General features: G+C 51.8%; 2 protein-coding genes across 5 annotated transcripts in view; both read left to right on the top strand.

Annotated features, from left to right (window-relative positions):
• Nucleotides 1–11,539, top strand: part of Dgcr2 (DiGeorge syndrome critical region gene 2) — a 50,601-nt gene extending 39,062 nt beyond the window's left edge. For both annotated transcript variants that reach the window (XM_021185478.1, XM_021185477.2), the window contains exons 7-10: nt 2,032–2,235; nt 6,685–6,837; nt 7,623–7,859; nt 9,115–11,539. In XM_021185478.1, the coding sequence (XP_021041137.1) occupies nt 2,032–2,235; nt 6,685–6,837; nt 7,623–7,859; nt 9,115–9,371 (851 nt within the window). In that variant the 3' untranslated portion in view covers nt 9,372–11,539. The remainder of the gene's footprint in view (nt 1–2,031; nt 2,236–6,684; nt 6,838–7,622; nt 7,860–9,114) is intronic.
• Nucleotides 11,540–13,689: 2,150 nt separating this feature from the next.
• On the top strand, nt 13,690–16,792 carry LOC110312077 (carbonic anhydrase 15). 3 transcript variants are annotated; one of them, XM_029470267.1, is made up of 8 exons: nt 13,691–13,866; nt 14,032–14,067; nt 14,380–14,598; nt 15,017–15,177; nt 15,263–15,355; nt 15,997–16,063; nt 16,155–16,321; nt 16,426–16,789. In XM_029470267.1, exons 1-8 carry the CDS (start codon nt 13,800–13,802, stop codon nt 16,636–16,638), a joined length of 1,023 nt encoding a protein of 340 aa, XP_029326127.1. In that variant the 5' UTR covers nt 13,691–13,799; the 3' UTR covers nt 16,639–16,789. The 3 variants fall into 3 exon arrangements, with proteins under 3 accessions (XP_029326129.1, XP_029326127.1, XP_021041288.1); XM_021185629.2 differs by having other exon boundaries at nt 13,694–13,866; nt 14,428–14,598; nt 16,426–16,689; XM_029470269.1 differs by lacking the exon at nt 15,263–15,355 and having other exon boundaries at nt 13,690–13,866; nt 16,426–16,792.
• The last annotated feature ends 6,051 nt before the right edge of the window (nt 16,793–22,843 follow it).

Raw genomic sequence — 22,843 nt, 5'->3', positions numbered from 1 at the left:
TGTCCTGGAACTCACTTTGTAGACCAGGCTGGCCTCGATCCGCCTGCCTCTGCCTCCCGAGTGCTGGGATTAAAGGCGTGCGCCACCACGCCCGGCTCTCCTCCTTTGATTTTTGATCACCTACTTTTGCTGAGTTCTCAGCAGCAACACAGAAGAGACAATGAAATGTGGTTGTTTCCAGCTCTTCCTGTGCCTGCTGCCTCCATCTGCTGTGTTGGTTGAGGCCAAGGCTTCACAGCAGGAGATGAGAACTCTCTGACCATCTAAAGCCAGGCTACCCTCAGGGTAGGAAGTGGAAAGCTGAAGCAGTAGCAAGAGAAGAACAGGTTGATCACTTTCGCCACCCAGGCTGCAATTCGCTTTTCTGTCAGCATTTATATTGATTTTATTATGTAAATTGGGAAGCAGTTCCATTCCATTCTTTAAATCTGTATATGTTGAAGATAACCTTGTCTTTGAGTGGCTGATACACAAGACCTTATAGGACCACCTGCACTGGGAGGTCACCTTATACCTTTGACTGTAATACCACGCCATCATGAGCACTGGTCCAGTTTGGTCCATGGTTTCCAGTCATGTCCTTTTAGAGCTCATGCGCTCCAGCCTCTGAATGCAGGCCAGAATTACACGTGGCATCTTCCTGCCGTGGCCTCTTGGTGATCTCGCTTCCCGTTGCTCATCAGGCGTGCTCAAGAACCTCTGAAAGCCTGCCTCACTTCACCCTGCCTGCCTTCCACTTCTCACAGTCCACTCGGTCTTCCCATTTCTTGACTGACTCTCCCACTGTGGTGCTTGGAATGAGCATGGCCATCGTAGGCTCATCTATCCGAATGCTCAGTCACCACGAGTGGCACTGTTTAAAGAATTAGAAGAATAGCCGGGTGGTGGTGGCTTACGCCTTTAATCCCAGCACTCAGGAGGCAGAGGCAGGCGGATTTCTGAGTTCAAGGACAGCCAGGGCTACACAGAGAAACCCTGTCTCGAAAAAAATCCAAAAAAAAAAAAAAAGTTACCTTAGTAATATATATAAAGAAATTATTTTTTAAAAAAAAATTTTTTTAGGCCTATAGCTACATTTATCACAAGGTAGCTATGGGACCTAACACATTTGTAGATGATCTCAGAAGTTTGGATGTTCCTGTTAGATTTTCAGTATTTTTACTATAATGTACCTGTTTGTGAATTTTTTGTCTTTAATCCTATTTGGAGTTTGTCGCATATTCTGAATGTAGGGTTTTGTTTTTTACTGGGTTGGAGAAGTTTTCAGTCATCATTTTTTAAACTATTTTTCTGCTTCGTTTCTCCTCTTGGTGCTTGCATCTAACATGTTGATGCGCAGCCTTTCTGGGATGCGCAATGGTACTCATCATTCTCTCAGGATGCTGTTTCTGCCCCTTGTTCTCCTCTCACTGTTGTAGCAGAGAGTGTTCTCTTGCCTTTCTTCCCTTGAACATGATGGCCATGTGGGGAAGGATGGAAGGATGACCCCAGTTCTAACTGAGGAGAGCTGTCAGAGTTCCACAGTCTCTTCAGTTACCTCCATGCCATTCGAAGAGTGGAACAAGCTTCCTGTTCTGGTTTCCTTACCTCATGTCCATCCCCTCCCATGTCAGTCACTTCTGCTTACGAGCTTAAGCCCCTTAAGGGGCTGCTCATAGCTCTTCCCCTGCTCTAGTCTCCCAGGTCACTTGTGTGCAGTTTACTAAACATTTCTCATTCAGGGGACCATCTTGTCAGGCAGTGCCTAGAGGCTCATTCTGAACACATTCCAATTTTAAATAGTTAATATCCATAGCTCTTGAACCTGCCGTTCCTATTCAGAGGCAGTGGGCTCCATCTGTCTTGGCTAGTTGTGCTCTCTCCAGACTGTGGTGACCACCTCAGACCCACAGTTTGCCTCCAGGGAGGACTTGCATAAAAGAGCTGGCCAGATCCTCCGTTGCCTTGCTCTCTCCAAAGGTGCAGGTGCTGGAGGGGATTGGGGCTCAGTGCTGCTGAGTGCATATGTCCGTGTCTGTGTGCCCCTTGCAGGTCAGACATGTGTTGATATCAAAGACAATGTGGTGGATGAAGGGTTCTACTTCACTCCCAAGGGAGATGACCCATGCTTGAGCTGTACCTGCCATCGAGGGGAGCCTGAGATGTGTGTTGCTGCCCTGTGTGAGCGGCCCCAGGGGTGTCAGCAGTACCGCAAGGACCCTAAGGAATGCTGCAAATTCATGTGTCTGGACCCAGGTGAGATAGCCACCCCTTGGCCAAAAGCTGTGATGAGACTTGTCAAGAGCTTGTTGTTCCTGACACAGCAATGCTGGCAACATGTACTGACATAGCTGGCTCGGGGGCCTCAGTGGGCATCTGTGACATGCCCCGATGACTGCCATCCTTCACTTTGCCTGATTCTTACTCTAAGGTAATATTTACAAATAAACTTGAATCTCAACATGGCTGACTGTTTACAGTTTAACTTGGCAGCTTCAGACCTGTCTTTCACTTCCTAAACTTGAAATTTACGTGAGTTCTTCCTCTTCATGTTATGGTGGGTTGTGGAAAGTGATAAAATCAATAATCCTTGATTATGTTGAAGGATTATGAGCTAGTGATAAGGTAAAACTCTTCACCACTAGGTGGTGCTCTTGAGGTGCACACTGCGTAGTCAGCTTGCAGGATAACTGTCCTTCCACCAGCAACAAAAGAACAATCATGGGGCTTGGACATTTACCTAGCAGTGCAAAGCCCTGGATCTATATCCACTTGTGGGGGGAAACCCAGCAGGGTTGAGTCCTGATCAGAACACCACATGGTGCCCTCCTTTGTGGTACCTCAGAACCACTGACATTTCAGCATGAACTTGGGTCTCAGGGAATATGAATTGAAAGCATGAATTTCTTTTTTCTCTTGGATGCCGCTGTGTGAGAGTAATGTGGGTAGGCCCACAGAATAGCAGATTGGCCAGGCATGAACATTAGGTCCTCATTCTCCAGGAGCTCTATGGAAGAGAGAGTGAGTACTGTCCCCTGAGCGAAGTGCCATTATCATCCCTCTAGGAGGGGAGCTCAGGTGGGAGAATAGAGCGGTCCTTTAGAGGCTGTGTCTGAGGCTGGGCTGAAGCAGGCATCTGGCACATGTACCATCCGATATGCAGTTGACTGCAGTAAGTGCAGAGGCTGTGCTCTTGGCGAAACACACCAGATGCAGAGATCGTGGGATTAGGGAGGTTGACACTTGGCCCTCTTCCTTTCCACAGAACAGTTTTCTCATTGTATGGATATATCTGTCCAGTGTCATGAACATACGTATACTAATTGGGTAGTCACAAAGTTTCCTGTGCACCAGCCACATGGCTGCAGTTTTCCAGCTTGTTAGCTGTGGGAGTCAAACTTGAACTCGCAAAAGCTATATCATCTGATACTGTTGTTTACCTGATAAGGAGTTCATAGTTCCACTCCTTAGAAATCTTCTAGTGCTACCCTGCCACTGCTAGGCTCTGCAGAAACAAGACTACACAGGATGACCCATCTGTGGTATAGTTAGCCTATTAAGCCTGCCCATTCCTGGGGACTTCTCAGCAGAGCAGAACCCTTAGTGTGTTGGGACAGGCCCCAAGCTTCTGCAGGCCACCTTCCTACGCATCTGGAGCAGCTTAACTGGGACCTGCTCTGCTGTGCCTGTTCCCACAGGCTCTTGGTCCTTTTCATAGAGGCCTTCCCTAGGAACTGAGCAAACCTGTCACCTGGAGTAGAGACAGTAGGAAGTGAGTCTCAGCAATCACCTTTAGTTTTCCCTTCAGCAATGCAAGGAGACAGCATTTCTTCAAGGCCAGGGTCATTGCAAGAGGAAAGGAAAAGTGAAAGCATCACTCTTTTCAAATGATGTAATTACAGAGAAAGTCCTGGAGGATCTGCAGGGAAATTAGTACAACTACTATTGTGTTCCGCAAGGTCTAGATGTAATAATATCCATACACAGAAATCCACTGTATTTCTGTATACCATCTATAACAGTTAAACACTGAAAATTTAAAGAAGGTACCACTTAAAATAGCACCCCAAAACAGGAAACGTCTAACTGTAAATGCTGCAGATTATACATGCTGCCAGCATAAAACATTGGGATAAGAACAAAATCAAAGACTTAAAAAAATACCATCTTCATGGATGTTAATTCTCCCCAAATTAACTATATAGATGCAAGTATAAGTCTTACCAAAAATGCAGCTGGTGTTTGTTCTTAAGCTGATCTTCAAGCTTTACTTATAATGACAAAAGAGGTAGGAGAGTCCAGAGAGAGGGTCTATGATGCCTGATTCGCAGCGTAGACTACGGTCTTATTAATCAGAACAGTGTGCTGTAAATAGGAACTGGACTACGGGTGATGAATTAAAGGACAGAAGTAATCCCAGTGTAATCAGTTCGTATTTGATAACAAAGAAGAGAAACTCAGTAGAGCAAGCACAGTCTTGGAGCAGATAGTGCTGGGTCAGTCAGCTGTCCATACAGGCCTCCATGCCATTCCTGCTACTGCACAGGAGTAACTCAGAATTCTCATTAGCCAGATTTGAAATTGGTAAGTTATGAAATTTCTGTAAGAAAATAGAAGGGGAAATCTTTTGCCGTGGGCTAGGCCAACATTTAAATACAAGTATGATCCTTAAAAGATTGCTAAGCTAAATTTCATTACACTTTCAACTTGCTCCTTTAAATACACTGACAAAGAGCTGAAAAGACACACATGCTGCTTACATAATTTCCATCACGATTCTTACATTCAGAATATATGAAGAACTCTGGAGACTGGGAACATAACATTTCATACCATGTCTGCCTAGCATGCACACACAAGTCCTTGGGTTTGATCTCCAGCACTGCAGAATAGAGCTTGACTGCACAAGCCTGTAGCATGGAAGAGGGAAAGGCCAGGGCTGTCCTGGGCTACACAGCATGTTCCAGGCCAGACAAAATACCCTAAAACCTCAGTAAGAAGAAAATGCAACTGTATTAACAGTCATTTAAATTGTACTTCACCAAAGAAGCTATATAACTGTACTGTGAAGGACCTGGAAACAAATGTTATCATCAGTCCTATGGGAAATAAGTATGTGGGCTGGAAAAGAGTTAACCAGTACCAAGTCCTGCGTGGAGTGGCTAAGTCCCTCGTGTGTCCTGGGACCTCTGGCCTCCCATTTGGTTTTTGTACCTGACTGTAGGTGGCTTTTCTTAGATGATGTCTTCCTGCTCCCAACAGTGCCAGCCCTGGGACTTATTGTTAGAACCAATTCGGACTTACCCGGGACTCACCCTTAGGACTCACCTGGGAACCTGGTGCTGGCCTCCCACAAGTAGGCCTGTTATCATCCCTCAGGCAGGGATCCTAGACCGTCATTAGAGGCCTGCAAACAGGCAGCTAATAGACTGGGTAGATGCTTTTCACGTATCCTCTCCACGATCTTAAGCATCACTTCCTGGTCATATGAGAAGAGGGCAGATTTATCTGGGCCATTTGTACTGGTCTAGACCCAGCTGGCTGGCAGCAGGATTTATTAAGACTCTGTAGCCACCGTTCATGTGTTGGTTGTGGAGTATTTTTTCCTAGCTAGTCTTTGAGGACCTGCCTTCCAAAACTGTTGTAAAGGTGGAGAGTAGACAGCTCTAGATCTGAAGCTTTGTAGGTCATCGAGGATGCAGGGCCCTCCTGTTTCCCGGTTTAGAGACCCCATGTATACCATGTCTATCTTGGAACCAATGTGAAGTTGGTAAGGGACTTCCTGGCTGCCTTTTCTCTGGCCTAGACTTATTAAAGGCCAGTAGTGTTCCCTCCCTAGTCAGGACCACTGAAAACAGAAGGTCTGAGGAAGGCCCTACAGGCAGGACAAGCTTCTTGATCTCCAGTGCATCCAGTTTAGCATCTTCTTTCCCTAAGATTGAGTACAGAGGTTGCTGGTGCTGCCTCTGCCCTCCTCACCTGCGCAAGTGTGTACCTTATTAGAAAGTTTGCTCCAGGCGTGTGCAGTACAGGCAAATGTGCTATCCAGTGAGACCTAACTTGCTGCAGTGCATGGCGTGCCCAGGCTAGGTGTGCACTGAGACTGTGACTTCTCTCTACTGTAGCTTGAAGACTCATAGCTACAGTGAAAGACTTTGTCAGCAGTGACCAGGGCGACTCTCCTTTGTGAATCTTGGCCCAGACAGTTATTGGAGGACACTGTCGCAGCTCTCCTCCGTGCAGTCCTTCAGAGTTCAGGCTTAGTCTTACCCGTATTGTTATTCTGTCGCTGTTAGACACACATACTCTTGGGAAGGGCCCTGGCCCCTAAGATATGTCACAGCCCAGCTCCCTCAGCCAAGGACAGAAGTCTCCGCTTCCTTGCTTCGTGACAGTGACAGCAGCATTTCACACGGTAGTGGCGGGTGAGAGAGCCGGGGTGGGGCAGATAGCCTCCGGAGACTGCAGAGCTGTGCTCCCTCCCGCGTTTTCAGTGTTGTGTCAGTCGTCTCAATTTTGAAAAGTTTTGTTTTACCCTCTGTACTAAAAAGTTGTCAAGAGCATTGTAAAAGCACTGGGTGTGGAGGAGAAGCTCAGACCAGCCCAGACACTCAGAGCTTGCCTGCATTTGTCTACCCCACCTGTAGCCCTGCAAGTTCTTTTCTCAGAGCCGCTGGTTTCCTTCCTCCTCACCCCTCCTCATAGATGGCAGCAGCCTGTTTGACTCCATGGCTAGTGGGATGCGCCTGGTCGTCAGCTGTATCTCCTCCTTCCTCATCCTCTCGCTGCTGCTTTTCATGGTCCACCGGCTACGCCAGCGGCGCCGGGAGCGCATCGAGTCCCTGATTGGAGCAAACTGTGAGTGCCCTCCAAGGGCCACAATAGTCACACACACACACCCAGCCCTAGGTCTCCAGGTCCCCCTGTCTGAGCTGTGTCCCTCTGTAGCCACACACCTGCTTTCCTTGTGGCTGAACACCCCCTGGGTAGCCAGAGAAACAGGATACCTGAGAGGTTATTTATGGGCTGAAGTTCAAGGTAGACCTTCTATCCTCCCAGCTCTATAACAAGAGCAACATCCCTGAATAGCCACGTACTTCTTGTGATGAGCTGTGAGTATGGGCCACTTGTGAGAGGAGGAGGCTCAGATACCAGTAGCCACAGCAGGCACCTGAGAAAAAGTCTTAGCCAAAGACTACTACTCCTCACTGGAATGTTCCTTCTTAGCAATAAGAAGGTTGGGAGCAAGTTGCCAGCAGCTACAAGGGATTTCACTTGCTCCGTGAAGGGTCTGCAGTGTGTCCTAGGCCATGGGCAGGGCAGCAGTTCTCCTAGTCTGCCTTATGGTCACTTACTTCTATAGTAGATGGATACCCAAAAGTGAGTTGAACCTGGGGGCTATAGCAATGCAAGGTTCCTTCTGCAGTCCAATGACAGGGCTGGAATAGGTTTCATATAAGTGGGGTGAGGGCACTTTGGTTGGAGAGACCCAGAGATGGGAGGTTCTGGCCAAATCAGGGTCTCGTGTGACATGTCAGATGTGGCTGGCTCTAGACTAGGGACACTGGGATTGAGGCTTGGGAACCAGTAGCTTGCTCCAAATGACACAGCTTCCCTCCTGTTTCTCTATTTTGACTGCTCAGTGCACCATTTCAACCTTGGCCGGAGGATCCCTGGCTTTGACTATGGTCCAGATGGGTTTGGCACAGGCCTCACGCCACTACATCTTTCTGACGATGGGGAAGGTGGGACTTTCCATTTCCACGACCCTCCGCCTCCTTATACAGCTTACAAGTACCCAGACATGGACCAGCCGGATGATCCACCACCACCCTATGAGGCCTCTATCAACCCAGACAGTGTGTTCTACGACCCTGCAGGTGCCTGTTTACCCTAGGGAGAGGGAATATGGAGTTGTCAAGCTGTGAGGAATTCAGACTCAGGACCACAGGCTTTGCTGGGACCTGGGAACCCTCCTTTCTTTCTGGCTGCCTTCCCAATTTTTAGGACCCCTTCCAAGATTGCCCCCACAGAAGGCATTTGGTCCTGGCCTCCTTAGAGGGGTGTTGAGAGTTCTGGGGAGCCAGAGGACAGCATCCTTCTCTTCCTCCTATGAGCACCTATTAGTGGTACAGCCCTCAGGACCTTTCAGCCCATTTTGTGAAGCAGTTGGGGGTTGGGGGAGGTAGGCAGTAGGGATTCTAAGGACAGAAGTGGTCCTGACCCAGATCAGGAGCTTGTTCCAAACCATAAAGACACCATTATAACAATTCCTCCTGTTGTGTCAAAAAGCTGCTTTGAGAGTTGCTGTTCTCTACCTGACCCTAGGAGTGTCCAGTACGTCCCTTCTATCCTTGCTCCTTGCCTGGCTCATTAGGCAGCAGTCGTGTCCTGTTCCTTGTGTGGAACATGCTTGGCTCCGTACAGGCCTGCACTCTGTATCAGAGTGGGACTTTTAACACTGCTGTGATCTAGGACTAGGAGAATATGACTCCTGCCTTCAGATCAGACTGTCAGAAACTCCTCTTAGAGGCTACAGTCACAGCTGGGAGCACAACTCAACTGTCAGCACGTTTGCCTAGCATAGAAGCCCTTCTTGGATCTTCACACCACAGAGAGGTTGAGAGAGAAAGCTTTCTGCCAAGACTGTACTAGATGGCTGTAGATCCCCACTCTGTCCGGCCTCGGCTTCAGGGCAAGGTTGGAGTCCTGGAGACTGTTCATAGCCAAGGCCTCATCACCAGCATTTAGAAACAGCCCAAAGTCCAAGGCAACGTAGACTTGAGGAGTGCCTTGGTCTGGCTATCTGCTGACAGCAGTAGTTGTCAAGGCTGCCCGTCCCCATTAACACCACCCCCCACACCCCCACACCCCCACTTTGCTCTGGTTGCAAAGTTGTGCTGAAGCCCTTGGTGTTATGTCCCTGCTGAATCAGAGGAGGTCCCCCTCTGCTCTCCCTTTGTTCTGATGAGTGGTCACTGCATTTCACCTACCATGAACTTTGGTCTGCTAGAACATTAAGCAAGGAGCTCCCCTGGGTCCTGTTAGCACTCAGAAATCAGGGCATGTTTAGGACAGGAACCTACTTCTGCCCAGGCCTTCACTTACATCTGACATCCTTTTGTTCCCCTGCAGATGACGATGCCTTTGAGCCTGTGGAGGCCAGCCTGCCAACCCCAAGGGATGGTGGCATTGAAGGTGCATTGCCCAGGCACTTGGATCAGCCGCTGCCCCCTGCAGAGACATCCTTAGCAGATCTGGAAGACTCTACAGACAGTAGCAGTGCCCTGCTGGTGCCTCCTGATCCCGCCCAGAGTGGAAGCACCCCAGCTACAGAAGCACCACCAGGGGGTGGGCGCCTCCCCCGTGCTTCCCTCAACACTGTGGTTTAGGTGGCTCAGCTTGTGGCCCCCCGTGGGCTAGGAGTGTATGTTTCTTGTCCAGAAGACACCTATCTCAGTGGGGGACTTGAAGGGGTCCTGTCATAGCCAGGACCCTACTCCACTACCACATCCCCACCAGCTGCGGGTGTGTACATAGAAACTGAAATCAGGCACTCAGAGAGGAGCAAGTGCCTGTACCGTCTTTACCTGGGGGCTATTAGTCTCTTCTTTAAATGGTGGAATGACACAGGTGTTGAAAGCACACGTTTCCAAGAGAGCAGAGGCAGTGGGCTTCACTTACACCAAGTGCATCTTTGGATGGGCTTGCTTACTGCACTCTCACCCTTAGGAGCCAGTCATCAGCCAGTGTAGACACAGTAGAGCTAGCGCTAGTGGCTGCTTAGAGGCAGCAGAGCATCTGAACTGCTTCCAGGGAAAGCATTTGCAGCTGCTGTACTGGCTCTCTGGGGGCTTCCTGTCCCGGGGCCAGTTGCAATTTCAAGGTGCCGATCAATCCCTGGGAGGAAATTGAACTTGCCACACCATTTCTAGCTTTGCTTTGAGGCCAGCACTGTGGCAGGAGGCCCTGCTCATTCCTAGCACTCTTCCATGGTATACCTCTGCATGGCTCCCCAGGAGTAGACTCTAGACCCTTGTGGAGGGTTGGGGCATGCTGGCTTTTCTCTGCCACACTCTGGATCCCTGTGCTCTGCTTGCTGGTGAATGACCACTGGGTCTAGTCATGCCCGTTCATCCTATCTGTGCCATAAAGGGTTGTTTGGGAAGAGAATTGTTCAAGTGGACATCCTGAGTTGTCATCTGAGTCCACTACACCCCATGAACACTGCTGGAGCCCAGTGTCTGCCAGCCACATACATGCCTCTCAGGCCCTACACAGCAACCGGGTACCTGGGGATTTTGCCCAAAGGACTCCATTGCCAGCTCCAGCTCCAGCTCCATGCAGTGGTCTTGTCTCCTGACACAGGCCTTTAGCATTTCTAAGGTTTGGAGATTAAGGAAGGTTCTGTGCAATTTTTAGCACATTCGTGTCTTTTCTATGTTGGATGTCTGGGTCTTTATATCTGTGTGTGTGTCCCAATGTGGCCAAAATGTTTGCAGGTGATAATGGTTCACAGGAGCTCAGGACAGGGGCCAATACCCCACATGAGCCATTTGTCCATGGGCCGCTCTTGCACCTTTGAGCTTCTTCTAGGCTGTGGTCATTGGGGCTGTGACTCCTGTCAAGGTGAGAACAGGAGTGGAGGTGACTGGTGTCTGTTCTGTTGTGCATGATCAGACCCACACAGCTCTAGGTGCAGCCTTACACTACTTGGAACCTATGTTTCCCCTTCCCATACGGAGCATCTTCAGATCCCCAGGGCTGACGGGGGTATATGATTGCTTACAGATAGTCCGCCCCATGTCAAGGCCCACAGACCATCTGCTGCAGACATCCCTCTGCAGAGGGCCCTTGCCCCCTCTACCCATTGCTAAGGACATCAGGAAGTTCATCATGCCTCCAGCAAGTCCTAAGTGCTGGGTGCTGGGCAGCCATGCTCCAGAGCAACAGTTGGGAATTGTGTTGGTGCCAGGCCACCCAAAAGAGCCCTAAGGACCACACACCAGTGCCTCAGGAGACTGTACAAACTGGAACTTACGTGGGGACCAAATGGCTATTGGGGTTGAGATTAGGAGGCCCAGTGGAGAGGGTGACCTAAAGTGGACTGGTGCTGCAGAGGTAGGCTTGCCAGGACTGTGGGGTCCGTCCCCCATGCCTTCAGGGTGCATGGAAGGCCTCTGTTGGGGGCTGTTTGGACTATTGTTATTCCAGTTCCAAGCACTGGAGTCTGCCAGCTCTCACTGGTGAATAATCCCAAATCCAAGATTTGATGAGGTTTGTGTGTTCTTTACCCATCCTGCAAGGCCCCAGAGGGACAGGCTCCTAGGAGGCCCCTTTCCCAGGACTGCCTTGCCACTCTTCTGAGGCCAGGTGCCCTCTGACCTGCCTTGAAGTGGAATTTGATACTGTACATTGTCTCAATGCCTGTTTTTACATATTCCTTTCATTAAAGGTTTTAGTTTGGGTGTATTTTTTGGTCAGGTTGGCATTGATCCTTTCTTAAGATGCTGTGAGAACCATTTCATCCAATGCCAAATAAACTTGTGTTATGGAAAAAGCATGGTCAGTTCTTGCTGTGGCCCAGCCCCATCAACAGGGCTCTCCTAAGTTTTCAGCCCTTACAGGCATCCAGTTGGCTTCTGACATCCCTTGGTTGAGGACCAGATGGCTGAGCTTGGAGCTTCTGCAGGGTGCATGGCAAGGGGCCACACTCCTCTGAAGTTTCACTACAGTCAATGCCAGGGCTGGTGTATCCCCATTACTAGTGCCCAGTGTGAGATAAGCTGCAGGGAGGGCGCTGGACTTCATCTCTAACCATCCAGGTGGCCGTAAGCAGCTCCTTCCAGCAGGAGCTGCTGCTTGGAGGGTATCGGCTGGCAACTTACACCCAGGACTGCCTTTTCCTACAGGGCTGGAAAGGCTTGAGTCATCTGAGAGGATTTCAATCTATAAAAAGTTGGATGATCTTGTCTTTCCAGAAGTCCTGAGTTGCTAAAGACTTGCAAAGCATATTGCCTTGGACTGAGGCCTCTCCTGAAAAGAGGGGGTTACACCCACCCACTATGGCACTCAGCCTGCTGGGGGTGAGAAGCAAAAACAGCATTTACTGTTCATTTCTGTGAGACACCAGGATTCTTGATAGCAATGTTTGCGTGCGTGTGGGGTGTGCGTGCGTATTATCGAGATCTCAAGAGGAAAGGAGACACAGGGAAGGAGAGAGAGCTTTTCTGCCATGCTTTGGAGGAAAAGGGACACAGCAACCATGTAAGATCTTGTGGGCAGCGAGGACCTGTGGCTGGGTTGCTAAAGATGTTTGGCAGGGGCTAAATAGAACAAGCCACTAAGTTTAGGGTAGAAGGAGAGATGGAGATAATAAATTGGAAAGGGCATGCATTTCCAGGCAGGAAAGATTTGTGCTTAACAGGCAAGTTAAAGTAACAAGGCTGAGTGTGTGTCTTTTGTCCTCGGATTCTAGGGTCCCAGGAGTGGGCTGGTAATGCAATCCCCTCTTGGAGCAAAGGTGGGTAGAAAAGGAAGCCAGGTTAGGGCTTGGTTTTGAGGATCCTGGAGCTAAGTCTGGTGGAACAAAAGGGAGCCAGGAGGGGCTGGTGGCACAGCAGGTCCCCCCGCCTCGCAATCCGGGCAAGGTGGTAGCATGTTTTTTAAAACTGCACACAAAGGTGTGCACCTCCATGCCCCACACAATATTTTAATTTTTATCGTTTTTGTGTGTGCATGAGTTTATGTATTTGCACCCCATACATGCAAGAGCCCTCATTGGTCAAACTCAGGAGCCAGACTTTCAGCTGTAATCAAACCAGACTTTCACTGTCCTAACCAGCTTAACCTAACTCAGAAGGGCCAATGACTACAGCAGGCTGTCACAAAGGCTGGAAAGGGGTTGGGTAAAGAAGGATCTGCTGAGGCCTTTGGTGGGGACAGGAGCTTCGTTCTGCCCTCAGCACATCTGAAGCAGGGTGCCTGGGGCTCTGCCAACACTGCCCTTTCCTCCCTGTCCTCTCTTCAAGGAAGAACTTGGTCCTCCAGCAGTTGCTGTTGGTTTTTTGCAGTGCTGAGGGAGAATCCAAGGAGACATGCTAAGCAAGTACTCTTCCACTAAGCTATACCCCACCTCCCTTGGGCTATGGGAAAGAGATGCTGAGAACTGGAATACTGAGAGGAGCAGCCCTCCAGCCCACTCCCTGATAGTCATTGGTGAGCCTAACCTGCTCAGACATGGTGCCCATGTGCAGAACACATCAGGAAACCAAGAGCCACTGTAGTATCCCCACAGGAGGACTGCAGCTTCTCCTGAGACCTTTGTCTTTGGGAGGGTATTGATCCTCAGACGAGCATCAATAGGAAGCAGATGTGGACCTGGACTTGGAACGGGTTGGAATCTCAAGCTTGTAGCATGAGAAGGAATAGCCATGCCTCTTAGCCTAAGTCTTGGGTAGTAGGATTCAATGTGCCCTCATCTCTTGAACTAATTTCTTTGACGGTGACTTTGGCATGTCACTCCTGGTCTCTGTTACCCATTTTCACTGCTGTAAGAGTAATAAGGAGACACCCTTCGGGAGAAATGCCAACAACAGTTACACTGGCTGCAGCAGCTCTGAAGATTAGGCTCCAGCCCACCTCCATTCCTAGTGGCTCTACCTGGGCTCCACCCACTCTAGCCCCACCTCAGCATGTCCACAGGGCTTATCCAGACCTCTAGTTCACCTACCAATGAATGCGGAGCAGCCTTCTTAGTTAGCCTGGCTGTACATTCCTCGTCCACTTTGCAGTTCTCCAGAGTCAGCCACTGCAGCATCATGTGGGCCCTGGACTTCCTGCTCAGCTTCCTCCTTATACAACTGGCGGCACAGGTGGACTCCAGTGGTGAGCACCAAGGCTCTGCCTGACACCACCTACCCACCGGTGATGGGGCAAGTGGGGAGGAGACACACTGACAAGGGAACAGCCTCTACCTGTCTCCATTCCTGGATTGGGGTCAAGATGGAACTTTATAGGGAACCACTGTGGTTCCCTGCCTCCTGTCTGCAGGTACCTGGTGCTACGACTCCCAAGACCCAAAGTGTGGTGAGAACAGTTGTAACAGGCTATGTGGATCTGTCTGGTCTCTGTCAGCTCCTGTGCTCCAAAGGACTGGACACTGTGATTCTGTGTGTCTGCTGTCAGGGTCTGTGAGTCTACGGGTGTGGCTAGACCATGTGTGTGTTGGGATGGTCCCCAGCTTGAGTATGCAGCCGTGTCCCAGATCCTTCTACCTTATCTCTCTGTGCCAGTATGCTTGCAGACATATAAGTCAGATGGGTGCTGCTGCAGCCAGGTGTGTGGAGGGCAGAGGGAGGGCATCTGGGTAAATGGAATCCCTCCTCGTTGTACTCCCAGACTTGCCTTCGAGACCCCTGCTGCAGACTCTAGTCCTTGTTTTCTCAGGCCCTGCCCACTGGAAGGAACTAGCACCTGCCTGTGGGGGCCCAACCCAGTCCCCTATCAACATTGACCTTCGATTGGTCCAGCGGGACTACACTCTTAAGCCCTTCATCTTTCAAGGCTATGATTCAGCCCCTCAAGATCCTTGGATCCTGGAGAACGATGGCCACACAGGTCAGCGTTATAAGGTTAAGACTGCTACACAGAAGCAGGACTCCACACAGCTTACAGGAACCTCACCCATACACAGGGATGAGGACCCACAGACGAGCTGAGACACCAGCTTCTCAAAAAAAGCTCACTGCCCCCCAACACACAACACAAATGGGCTAAGCAGACAATGGGATACACAGACAAGTCCAAATCCTCGGGGACAGAGCAGAGGAGGCTCTACACACAATGTAGGGAGGTGGCAGGGGACCCTCTATAAATGAAGCTAGCCATGACCTCTGAGGACAATCAGTTCATGTCCAGATGCCAAGATGCTGGAAAGAAGTCAAGGTCCTCATAACTGAAACTGCTAGTGACAGTGTTATTCCTACCCTGGGGAGTCTGCTGGTGAGGAAAACTCTCATGTGCTTCCTGCCTTCAGTGCTACTGCGAGTAAATTCCTGTCAGCAGAACTGCCCAGCCATCCAAGGGGCTGGGCTCCCATCACCAGAGTACCGGCTACTGCAGCTGCACTTCCACTGGGGCAGCCCAGGGCACCAAGGCTCCGAGCACAGCCTGGATGAGAAGCATGGTTCTATGGAGGTGGGTTCAGGGTGGACCAGAAGGAAGACAGGTGTAGGGAGCAGAGAGCAGCAGCTGGTCACTACCTTTGGTCTGTATCCCCTAGATGCACATGGTCCACATGAACACAAAGTACCAGAGCATGGGGGATGCACGGAGCCAACCAGATGGGTTTGCTATACTGGCTGTGCTGTTGGTGGTGAGGAAGGGGCTGTAGCCCCATGCATGTTTCCAGAAACAGGGACTTGGAGTTGTGTGGAGGGACCAGGGATCTTCAGGTCTGAAAGGCTTAGGGAACTCAGAAGAGCTCACTTTCCCCACCACCACCACCACCACCACCACCAACACATGCACACAAATGGGCTGAGCAGCTTTAACAATGGGATACGCAGATGAGACCAAATCCTCATGACCGAAGAAGAGGAGGCTCTACACACAATGTAGGGAGGTGGCAGGGGACACTCTATAAATGAAGCTAGACATGAGGACAGTCAGTTCACATCCAGATGCCCAGGGAACTCCCCACCAAGGAGGTGGGGGCCAAAGTGATGGAGTGTTGCTGGGCCTCCTGGTAGGTCATCTTCTTCATCCCCAGACCTCCCAGAGCCTCCAGCTGGGCCCTTCCCACTGCTGTCCCAGCTATTTTACCTTCACACACACACACACACACACACACACACACACACACACACACACACACACACACACACACACACACACACACACACACACACACACACACACACACACACACACACACGGGGGGGGTAGTGAGGGGGAGAGAGAAAGGGGGTGGAGGTAGAGAACATCAAAATGTCTTTTACTAAAACTCTTCCACAGGAGGAGGACAGGGACAATACCAATTTCTCTGCCATTGTGTCTGGCCTGAAAACTTTATCTTCACCTGGTAAGGAGCTGTGGGGTCCCATCTGGGCTGGAAGTGATGAGGGTGAGGAGCAAGAGCAGGAGAGGCAAGTTCCAGTTTCTCTTCTATACAGGGGTAGCTGTGAATCTGACGTCCACCTTTGCACTGGCCTCTCTGCTGCCAAGTGCTTTGGGGCTCTTGCGATACTACCGATACTCTGGGTCTCTGACCACGCCGGGCTGTGAGCCAGCGGTGCTCTGGACTGTCTTTGAAAACACCGTACCCATTGGGCGTGCGCAGGTGGGAGCCACTGCCATTCCTCCACGCCCAGTCTGTTATTACCCCCCATTGCAGCCTTCTCCACCTGCCCTGTCACATCTTGACCCATCTTTGCCTACCCTCAGGTAGTTCAGTTCCAGGCCGTGCTCCAGACCGGGCCACCAGGTTTGCACCCCAGACCACTCACGGATAATTTCCGCCCCCAGCAGCCTCTTGGAGAGCGCAGGATAACAGCCTCTCCCGAAGCATCCATCCGATCATCAGTCTCTACCCTGCCCTGTTTGCACCTGGCTCTTGTGGGCTTGGGAGTTGGCCTGTGGCTCTGGCAGGGTCCCTAGGTTCAGCAATGATTCCACAATAGTGCTTCCACAATAAATCGTGCGCAGTGACCTTGGCCTAACGCGTCTGGTAAGGGTTGTATGCCTAGTAGTCAAGGGGATGGCGGGTAGAGAATCCTCCCTAACCTCATTGCAGTCTCAATGTTCCTGGCCACAGAACTGAGAGGCTCCTGGGTGACAGTCCTCTTGCCCACCATGGCCATAAAAATTTATTCCAAAACTGAGACCCACTCAGATACCCACTGGCAACAACACATTATTTAAGTCTTCTGGTCAGAGGGAAGGGAGAAAGTCAGTACATCTTAGTAATGCCACCTATGCCAGAAACTGCATTTTATTATACTTAACAATCTGGGTGATCAACAAAGGGAGTTACTGTGCCCAATTAAAATGATGACCCGGGTTGAAATTCTGAGGCCAGTTTTTAAGAAAAAGCAGGCTCCAACAGGAGGCACCGAATTGGCTGGTTTTGAAAGAGACAGCAAGCGCTATGAAACCAGGCTTGCCTTGTAGAGTATTTTCTAAAGAGAAGCTGGTGTTGGGCTACTGTTGGGAGGCTAAGTAAGGGCACAAATGTCGTCCTTATCAGTGTCTGAGGCTGAGTCCAAGGGATACTGATAACATGATACCACAGCAGAAGGGTGGCCCCATTACCAGTAGAGTTGTGGTGGCTAGGAAAGTGATGTCATGTAGAGGGATACATTGAAGTGACACTGTCCTCAGCTACCTTAGGTTCCTAAAGTCCATTATAGTTGACACTATTCTAGTGCTCTCTAGGACTTTAAAGACAACAGCAAGCATTTGCCTCCAGGCTGCAGATCCCTTGGCTCGGCCAGCTGCTTCTCTCAGGCAGCGTCACTCTGGTTCAGATTCTTCCCCAGCTCCAAGGCCAAAAGGGGTCTCTACAGCCCAGAGTCAGCCTCTGCCGCCCATCCTCTAAATAATGGAATGTCAGCTGGCGGCATCTGGGGAGTCTGTAGAAGCACCGCATACCGGCCGGCCGATTTGCCCGCTTCTGGGGACTCCGGAGTCCCTCAGTCTCCGCCGCTTTGCGCAGCCGCTGGAGGCACTGGAGTTTTCTTGTGGTTCTTGCGGGCCATGGCTCGGTTCGCCAGGCCGTCCGCGGGGGCGTCCGGTCCGTTCTCCGCTGCCCTGGAGGACGAAACCAACGCGTTCACCGTGCCGAGCGCCCGTAGCAGGGCGGGGCCACGGGGCTCGCGGCGGGCGGGCGGCGGCAGCGGCTGCGGCGGCGGCGGCAGCGGCAGCAGGGCGCGCAAGGCGTCCAGCTCGCTCCGCAGCTCCGCACGCAGCGCTTCGAGCCCCGCGCCCAGCTCGGCGCGCACGGCCGCCAGCCCCTCCTGCAGCCGCCGCTCGCTCACCTCCAGGACGCCCGCGGGGTAGGTGGCGCCGCCGCGTGGCTCCCCGCACACCGAGCACACCGAGCCGCCGCTGCGCGCGTCGTTCCTCTCGCCGGCCTCCGCCGCCCCGGCTCGCTCGCCCGCGCGCTCCACCACCCGCAGCAGTCGCGGCGCCTCGGCTCGCGCCGCCGCCTCGACCCGCAGCTGGCCACGCAGGCGAGCCAGGCGGCCCGGGGCGCGGGCATCTTCGGGAACCGGCCCGTTGGGCTGCGAGCTCGGGCCTAGCCGGCGGCCCACGCCTCGCCTCAGCGCCTCTCTAACGCCGTACGCGCCGCGCGCCTGAGTCCACGAGCGCCCGGGCTCTGCCGCCATGCGCTGCCGTCTGCACCGCTCTCTGCCAGCCCCGCTGAGAGGGCCAGGGCCCCAACCTGCAGCCTAGCGACCGCGGGGCCCGCGGGAACGCGCCCTGGGACGTCTGTGGGAACGACCGGGCCTGGGGGAACCCCTGCAGGGCCAATTCCTGAGTGGCTGGGGCTCCGGGGAGGCCGCGGGTATGGGGGAGGGCTGTGCCCGTAGGCAGGGGTATTTGAAATTTGGCCTTAGGGACCATGTTGTCGGCTGGGGGCCCCCATATGAGACTTAGGTTGGCCTCTAGGCAGCGGCAATAGCACATGGCGCAATGGCTGCTTAAGCCAAGACACCGTAAGGCCAGAATCAAAGCCCCCCTTCCCTTCCTTTCACGTTGTCCTGGCCACAGCAACCTATGCCACTCTAGCCGCTCTGTCTCTTGTGTCTCCCACATAGCACACCCAGCCACGACTGAGAATTCATCTTTCTCACTGGCGTCTCCAGCTCTGAGCTTTCGCCCCTCTACCCTCCTTTCTGAGGGACTTAGAGACTGCTGAACCCCAGCCCATCTCATGCCTATCCTGCTCATATCCTGTTTAACCTCTTCTGACCACTCACCCTTGCCACCCTCTTCATCTTTACATACATAGGCTCCATGCCTCTCCTCTGCCTACGTTTCTGCTTTTCCCACTGGGACCCTGAACCTTCCTTGCCCACCCAATCTCACAAGTAAAGGAAGCCTCAACCGCAAGTAACTTCACAATGTCTCTTAAGTGGGGTCTCATGTAGCCAAAACTGCTCTCATACTCCTTATGTAGCCAGGACTGACTGAATTCCTCCTGCTCTGCCTCTTGGGTGCTGGGATTACAGGTGTCTGTTACCATGCCCAGTTAATGCAGTCAGACTGGAGATTAAACCCCGGAATTCATTCCTTCGGAGGAAGCACTCCACCTATCCCAGCTAGCTCTGGTTTTTGTTTAGTTTGGGGGTGATTTTTTTTTTTTTTTTAGAATTTTTATTTTATGTAAACGAGTGTTTTGTGTGCATGTGTGTCATGTACCACTTGATGCCTGAGAGGGTGGTGAGCCTCCATGTGAATGCTGGGACTCAAACCCAGGTCTTTCGAATGGGACTTTAACCATCAAGCCAATTCTCCAGTGCGTTTCTGTTTCGTTCTGAGACAAGGCCTTACTATGTTGCCCAGACTGGTCTCGAACTCCTGCACTCAAATGGTCCCTCCTGCCTCAGCCTCACCAGTAGCCAGGGTTGTAGGCTCCTACCACTGCATCTGGCTTACAGTGATTTTTCAGTGACTCTGCCCTTCCACAGTGAGGTGCCTGAACCCATAGTTGGCTCTTCTGTGTTGAGTCTGGCACATAGCTAGGTCCTTAGTGTTGCTAAATGTGCTGAAGGTTTGACGAAGGAATAATATGGAACATGTCCGTCCAAGGTTAAGCACTCACACTCACCCTGCCGAGCCCCGTAAGGGGCCATGACTACCCTAGCTAATCTTTCCTCCCCTGACTGTCTTTAGTACCCTTTCACTTTCTGGGGAGCCTCCTTCTTTCCCAGCCCTGTACATCCTGAGCTGTGCATGCTCATGGTACAGTGGGTCCTATGTCCCTCTAGAGGGCAGGATCTCCCCACCAAGCATGAGCATGTTGTTCTCATCGTCCCTGGGGTGTTGTTAGCACTCTGGGTGCTCAGTGCCCTGGAACCTCCGAAGAAAATTGTAAGGAGGGAGGACTCTGTGGGGATCCAGCAGTGCTGGGAGCCAAGGCTGGATCTGTGTGCCCAGGTGCAGAGGCTAGCCTCTGCATCCCTGTAACTGCATGTGTGCACATGTGCGGAGGGTCGGGGTGCTGTGAACTGTCTGTGGCAGCCTGGTGGGGGACCGCCTGTTTCCCTTCTAGTTCATTCACTCTGGCTCATGTAAGGTAAAGCCAGGAGATGAGAATGTGACACTCAGCGTCTTAAGTGTCCCCTGTTCTTGGTGACTTACCTGTTCCCCTGGGACCTCCTGTATTGGCCCAGATGAATTCTAGAGCTCATTAACCGTGCCTCTCCCCAAACCCCTGCTGCTGACTACAAAGCCCTGAATCCCTGCCCCAGGCCTGCTTTCCAGGCTGTGTGGTGGAGGGGCTCTTCCCTTCCTGAACCAAGTCTGTACCCAGGAAGCCTAACAAGCTAGGAGGGTTACAGAGGCCAATAGAGACTCTAAGCTTGCAGATGTTAGAGGCAGGAGTACTGTGTGCAGAGAAGTGGATGTTCTCGTGGGTTTATACTTGACTCGGGATATTTATGACTATGCTGAGCTACAAACTAAGCCTCTACAGAGAGGTCCACACTTTGTTAAGACTGCTTGTGGCAGAGGTCATGCAGGAAGGGGACCCCAGGGGGCCAGAGCAAGGCTGCAGAGGTGAAAGCTGGAAGGCAAGTGTGTGTGCACCTGTCTGTATGCACATGCACGCACACACACACAAACACACACACATACTTGCACACCATGCCCAGCCTCTTGAGCTCAAGGAGAAGGCACGAGGTGGGAAGGCTCTGGGCTGTTGTGCTTGTCTCACATGAACAGGACCCTGGATCTTGCCTGGCACAGGTCTGATGGGTGGTAGCAAGGCTGAGATCTGAAGGCAGAAGCTGTGGTGGGAAAGCACACACCCCTCACCCAGATGGTTACTTGGAGAGATGTTGCTTTCAGAAAGGAAATGATGGGCTAAAGCAGGGGCAGAGCTGGAGGGCACAGAATAAGGAGCAAGGGCAGGCCAGCCTCTGCTTCCTCTTGGGAGCGTCTCAGAGCCAGCCAGCCCCTTAGCTCCCTGCATAGAGGGACCAGGGCTAGGCCAGGCACTGTGGCACAGGGAGCCTGGCTGCAAGGCTGTCCCCATCTGGCCCCTGCTGTGGCTCTGTGCATCCAGGTGGAACCTTCTAAAAGGGCAGTCAGTGACCAAACCACTCATTAACTCCTGAACAAGGCCAGTGGGGGCAGAACACCTGGCGCTCCAAGCAGGGATGGAGATTTGGCAGCCTCCTCGTGTGACTTAATGTCGTCACTACTGCCACTATTATACTATTAAGCCCTGGCAGTCACCAAGATAGGATTTATTTCCCAGAGCCAGGAGAGCACTCAGCCATGTTGGAGGAACTCTGGCGACTCTAGAGGAGGAGGGAGCACTAACTTTTCATCCCTAGCGGGGAGGAGTCAGAGCACAAGTACCCCAAACCCAGGCCTCTTCTCTGGAACTCTGTCTTAGTTCTTGGTGAAGGTGCATGCCAGCATGGAGCCCTTGAAGCTGCCTGACTAGCTTTTTTTTTTTTTTTTTTTTTGGTTTTACGAGACAGGGTTTCTCTGTGTAGTAGCCTTGGCTGTCCTGGAACTCACTCTGTAGACCAGGCTGGCCTTGAACTCAGAAATCCACCTGCCTCTGCCTCCCAAGTGCTGGCCTGACTAGCTTTTTGAATCATCTGTGCCGCTCTAAGGCCCTGGCATTTCCTCTTGAATGTGATAGAGTGAGGAGAGTTGGAAGGAGCAGGGTCAGGGCATGGCTGTATGTGTACAGCCTGTCCAGGATCTCAGCTCATACATAGAGCTCCGGTGGCCCTGTCACCAGAGTCTCTAGGGTACAAGCTGGACCTTGGCAGTCCTAACAAGCTCACTCTCAACAGACAAAATGACAAGTAGTATTGACAAGCAGAGACAGGAGATAGATCTGTGGTGACACTGAGAAGAGGAGCAGGGCCCATTGATCTCCCGGGCTGACTCTGGTAGGCTTAGGTTTAGTGGAGAACAAGAAGTGCAAACAGCTAAGCCATCCTGGTCAGTGTGGTCCTGCCCATTACTGACTTGTGGCTGTTTCTGCTCTAGTCTGTCCTGCGAGGCCATCTAACAGGTTCTCAGCACTTTGTGAAATCTTTCTGGAGGACAAGTACCCCTCTGGCTGATGCGCCGGGCTTTCCTCTCCTCCAGCATTAAATGTCTGGGAAAATTCTAATTCCTTCACTGTTCAAGGATAGCCAAGTGGGAGGGTGCAAACACCTCTCCTGAGACCGTCTGAGCCCCTGCGAGGTACTCATACTTCCCATGGTCTTGTCTCAGTTTCCCCTCCTGTCAGAGTTGTGAGACTCTTTGCTGCCAAGAAAGTGGTGGTGGTGGTGGGGAGAGCCCATTTGTGCTCACACAGAATAGCAAACTTCCGGATCTTGGACTTGGGGAATCTGTTTCCAATCTGAGTAGAAGAGAATGGGGGCCAGCATGTCATTGCAGTCCATGGCTTCCTTCCATGGGGGCTGAATACCCTCGGGCACTGGCCACACAGAGGTTTTCTGGGAACTGACCTAAGGCAGGTGACTCTGCAGGGGGCAGATTCATTACTCAGTAATGACCTTGTCTGACCTCCTAATGAGCTCATTACCTGGTAATGACTGTGTTTGCTGGGTCTTGGCGTCAGCAGCCTCCCAGCCCTGCAATGTCCAGCCTGAGGTGGCTCTGA

This window comes from Mus caroli, chromosome 16, assembly GCF_900094665.2.
Source record: "Mus caroli chromosome 16, CAROLI_EIJ_v1.1, whole genome shotgun sequence".
In the NCBI taxonomy this organism is placed as follows: domain Eukaryota; kingdom Metazoa; phylum Chordata; class Mammalia; order Rodentia; family Muridae; genus Mus; species Mus caroli.
Note: the sequence above shows the minus strand (reverse complement) of the source record. Positions and strands in the feature narration are given on the sequence as shown.